Source organism: Megalops cyprinoides, chromosome 14, assembly GCF_013368585.1.
Source record: "Megalops cyprinoides isolate fMegCyp1 chromosome 14, fMegCyp1.pri, whole genome shotgun sequence".
NCBI classification, from domain to species: domain Eukaryota; kingdom Metazoa; phylum Chordata; class Actinopteri; order Elopiformes; family Megalopidae; genus Megalops; species Megalops cyprinoides.
The window spans coordinates 4,168,036-4,172,500 of record NC_050596.1 but is presented as its reverse complement, the minus strand read 5'-3'; the positions used below and the strand labels follow the sequence as shown (position 1 = coordinate 4,172,500).

The 4,465-nt window shown below is 40.3% G+C and overlaps 1 protein-coding gene across 1 annotated transcript; it reads right to left on the bottom strand.

The window, feature by feature from the left end:
- Positions 1-2,458: 2,458 nt before the first annotated feature.
- LOC118788956 (transcription factor Sox-1a-like) lies at positions 2,459-4,219 on the bottom strand. Its single transcript, XM_036545180.1, has one exon. It carries the CDS (start codon positions 3,903-3,905, stop codon positions 2,886-2,888), a length of 1,020 nt encoding a protein of 339 aa, XP_036401073.1. The 5' UTR covers positions 3,906-4,219; the 3' UTR covers positions 2,459-2,885.
- Positions 4,220-4,465: the final 246 nt, after the last annotated feature.

The window sequence follows — 4,465 nt, the reverse complement described above, 5'->3', positions numbered from 1 at the left end:
CAGGAAAAGAATCAGTGAAGACTCCATCGACCAATGAGTAATGTGATTTTCTTTGTATCTCCAGCATTGCTGTATTCAACTGGACATTCTTTGTATAAAGATCAATGTAGAGGTCTTAAACTTTGACCTCTGGCCCCAAAACAAGCCAGCAGCCATGTCGCAGTTTTATTTTTAATTCACACTGCTTATTACCAAATAAATAAACTTTGACTACTTACTTATAAGGATTATTCTTAATGAATGCATCTTCACTTGAATAGCGGATGACAAGCGTGAATAAAACAAGACAATGACGAGGGTCATTTTGATAAAACACAATGCACAATGAAATATACATTATATATGTAAGTTCTATGTATCTATGTATCTATATATCTTCATTAAGAATTAAGAATCAAAACAGGCAATTTGAGATGGATGTTGATTGTTGGTGTACCGTAATATAAATCCCTGGAGAAGACGCATGTACATATTCCACGCACTACACAGATATCCTTATTTTCTTCTAGCACTAAATCTATCTTAAAAATTTAGGAAAAAGTAGATCACGGAAAAGGTGTTCTCTATCTGCTGTTTATTCCCTTGATTCAGTCTGTTATTTTGTAGGCCGATTCTTAGGTGCTGGCACAAATAATAAAAAAAGATCACTTAAAACGTTCTGCACATTTCTCCCACATGTTCTCTTTATAAAATGAAATGGAATTAAAAGGATCATATATTAACTTCAGTCCCCAGATTAACAAAGGATAGTTAATATCAATAAAATGACGAGGTCTTTGATTAAAATGCATGATCTACATAACAAACGAAATGGACTAAAAAATCACTTGATAACCCGAACAGCATTAAACAAACACATAGTATATTACAATGTCTTTACAATTAACTGGGTCCACACAAATTTTACAAACAAACAGACATTTTAAAGAACACGACCAGAGAAGAAAAGCAAATTATTTTGAATTTGCATAGGCGTTAATATAGCCAGATAACCTCAATTCCTTGTAGCAGAGTTAACGGAATCGGTCGGTGCGGACAACGAGCCTCTTTTGCGCCAGAAGCTTCAAGGTTATCACCCACACGGCCTTTAACCAATGTCTTAAAAACAATAATAATTTAAAATCTCATAGCATCATAGCGTGTCCACATTTCCTCCAACAAGACAATAACTCAACAGGTGTTCAGGTCCGCCCTGTGCGCTTCCCCTCTGCACACAACAGGGACGAGGGATGTCCTCCAAGCTACTTAAAATGAAATATTGGAAATATCGTGTGTCATGCTTTAGTCAGCTTTACTCATACTGCAAAAAATAATTCTAGTGCAACTGCGAAACAGAATGTACAATAAATTTCTTTTTAAATGTCGTTTTGCTGCGTCATTTTAATAATAATAATAATTAATAATAATAATAAGAAGAAGAATACTGCTAATGTTACAATTTAAATAGGCCATGGTATTACAATAATATTCGTTGTGCTTTAAAGCAAAATATATTAACATTCAATAATTACCGCAACAAAGCATGTTAAGGACGGATATCGTTTGGGGAATAAATATCTACAAAACATGGACAAGTCGCACACGCCGATTTAGGGCTACTGAGTCTCCATATCGAGGCCTCTGTTGGTTTATTTGTATCAGTAATTCATTGTTAAAGATTTCAAATATTACATATTGCATTAGCCTACAGTATTATCCGTCTACTTTAATAAGATTACAGTCGTTGTCTTGGTGTAATGTACAGATGCAATTTGCTGTCAATATATATTTGAAAATATATTTCATTTAACGAGGGACATTATTTTCAACAGGTTCCTTGCAGATTACTGGGGCCCAGCTGCGCTTGCAAAATCGAAGTAAGCTGTCGAGGTTTTGTATTCAGTGATTAAGTCAGGCATTACTAATTAGTCTATATTTGCACACATTAACCTGTGCGAGATTGTTTTAGGTCACTAAATGCCTTTCCTCGGTTTAATTTTCGACAAACAATCATGAAGCTCATATTCTACGAGTATTTTCATATCGAGGAATGGGCCAAATTTCAAATTACCACGGAAAATACCAGCACTATTGCACGCACGGGAATCAAACGCTATTTCCGCCAGAAAACTAAAATCACCAAATATTGACCAAAATACCAAACTTAGAATTTCCATGCACATTAAATAATCATATATGTATGCATAACTGCACATATATAACAGAACACAAAATAAAATAATGAAACGTATAACACTTTTTCAGGACCAGGGCAACATATATGTAAAATTTATTTAACTCATAATTCAACGCAATGTCAAGATTTCGTCCTTTTCTGACAGATATGCATTTAGTAAAGTATTTACAGTTGCAGTCTCTTGCCATCTTCTTAAAATATTAAAAAAATCACAATTTACAAGGAATATTACAAAGAAGAAATTATTCAGGTACAGAAACTCACATGTTTACAAACGTCTGGGTAAAGGTCAAACGGAAAAGAAAACTTTTAAAACACTTTCATGTTACGTATCATATGCTATTTTGTTATCTTTTAAAACTTCTCATTTAGCAGAGTATATCTACGCGACCTCAAAAATCAATGGACTGTATTCATAGGCATACCGCATTTGTTGTCACATCTTGGTATGTCCTTCAATTAAGTGAACTAGAGTTTTATATTTATCGCTTACAAATAATAAAACATTAACCCAGTCTCAAAGCCATATGTTTGTGTAATATCATTTTTTCTCTAAAAGGCAACCAAAACAACATTTACCTTCCATTTACAAGAACATCAAAAAACATTCTGTACAAAAGGTAAATAAGTACCGATTTAAAAAAGAGGTAAATATTTGGTTACGTGTTTCCTTATGCTCGGTGCAGTTTGCATTCGTTGTCTTCGCGTCTTAAATATGTGTCAATGGAACTGTTCCGTTTACCCCTGTTGTAGTGCTCTGATAGTGCTGGGGCAAAGCGTGAAGTCTGCTTTGAACAGACGGGTCACCCGCTTCCCCGGCTGGTAAGTACATACTTATCATTTCTCTCAAGTCCCCCGGACACGGAGCTCTAGAGTGAGTGGTTACGGGAGGACTAACACTTGGCTCTGATTTCACAAGCGACCCTAAGGTGCCGATAGCTCCAGAAGAGGCGACACTCGAGCTCTGATGCTGCGTGTAGGAGATCCCCCCGTACCCCGAAGGAGAGGCGCTCATGTAGCTCTGCGAGTTCGAGATCGGGCTGTACTGGAGAGCGGTCATCTCGTAGCGGTGCATGGGCTGGGGGTTGTGCGGGTGGTGGTGGTGAGCGTGGTGATGGTGAGCCCCGCTGCCAGGGTGCTGGCTGTAGGCTAACTGCGCCTCTTGCATCATCGCCGCGGCCGCTGCGGCAGCCGCCACCTGGCCCGAGTAGGCACCGTTTGCCCAACCGTTCATGTGTGCATAGCTGGCAGTAGCCGTGCCACCATGACCCCCGGGACTCTCTAACCTCTGTCCGACCCCTGCTGGACTCACTCCGACCCCCAAACCAACTCCACCCCCGGTGCCAGCCCCGGTAAGCAGACCGCCGGCCAAAGAGTATTTGTCTTTTTTGAGAAGGGTCTTGGTCTTCCTCCGAGGTCTGTACTTGTAATCCGGGTGCTCTTTCATGTGCATGGCTCGCAACCTCTTCGCCTCGTCAATGAAGGGTCTCTTTTCCGCCTCTGACATGACTTTCCACTCGGCGCCGAGCCTCTTGCTGATTTCGGAGTTGTGCATTTTGGGATTCTCTTGAGCCATCTTTCTTCTCTGGCCCCGAGACCAAACCATAAACGCATTCATCGGTCTCTTGACTCGGTCTTGGTTTGCTTTGTTCCCATTGTTTTGCCCCGAATTCGTATTAGTTTGGGGTCCGGGGGAGTGCAAGTCCGTTTCCATCATCATGCTATACATTCACCTGGCTTTAACTTTTTCAGCCAATACTCAGGAACATTCAGTTTCGGCGCTAAAGTCCGGCTCAGCCTGCGTAAACGATCAGACCTCCCCGAAAAAGGGAAAATGAAACGTAATACAATCCAGGATGGTTATGATATTTCGTCGGAACTTTTTTCCTGCGTGCTTTTCCCCCCTCTCCACTTGTTTTTCACATCCAGCGTGATGAAAAGCGTCTTTGAGCTACTTTCTCTGACGGAGTACAGAAGCTAATGGAGCAGCGGCCATATGATGCGCTTTGACAGCGAATAAATGAGCTGCAGGCGGCCAATGGCGTTTTAGAAATTGTGTGATTTGCATGGCGCTCGGTCAGGTGACGTAAAGAGCGGTGAGAATGAACTAGTAGGCGGGGTGTGACAGGGGTGTCACCTCCGACTCTCACACGGAAGGTAAACAGTAGCCTAATAAAACAGCTGGGATAAGTTTGTCCCTTTCAAATAACGCATGACAGTTATTACATCGAATTTAAATGCTAGTAAGGGTTGGGGAAATAATTTATATATTTTACATCGATTACAGTC

Coding starts and splice junctions, on each gene's coding strand:
- LOC118788956 (XM_036545180.1), bottom strand. CDS start 3,905: ATGTATAGCATGATGATGGAAACGGACTTGCACTCCCCCGGACCCCAA.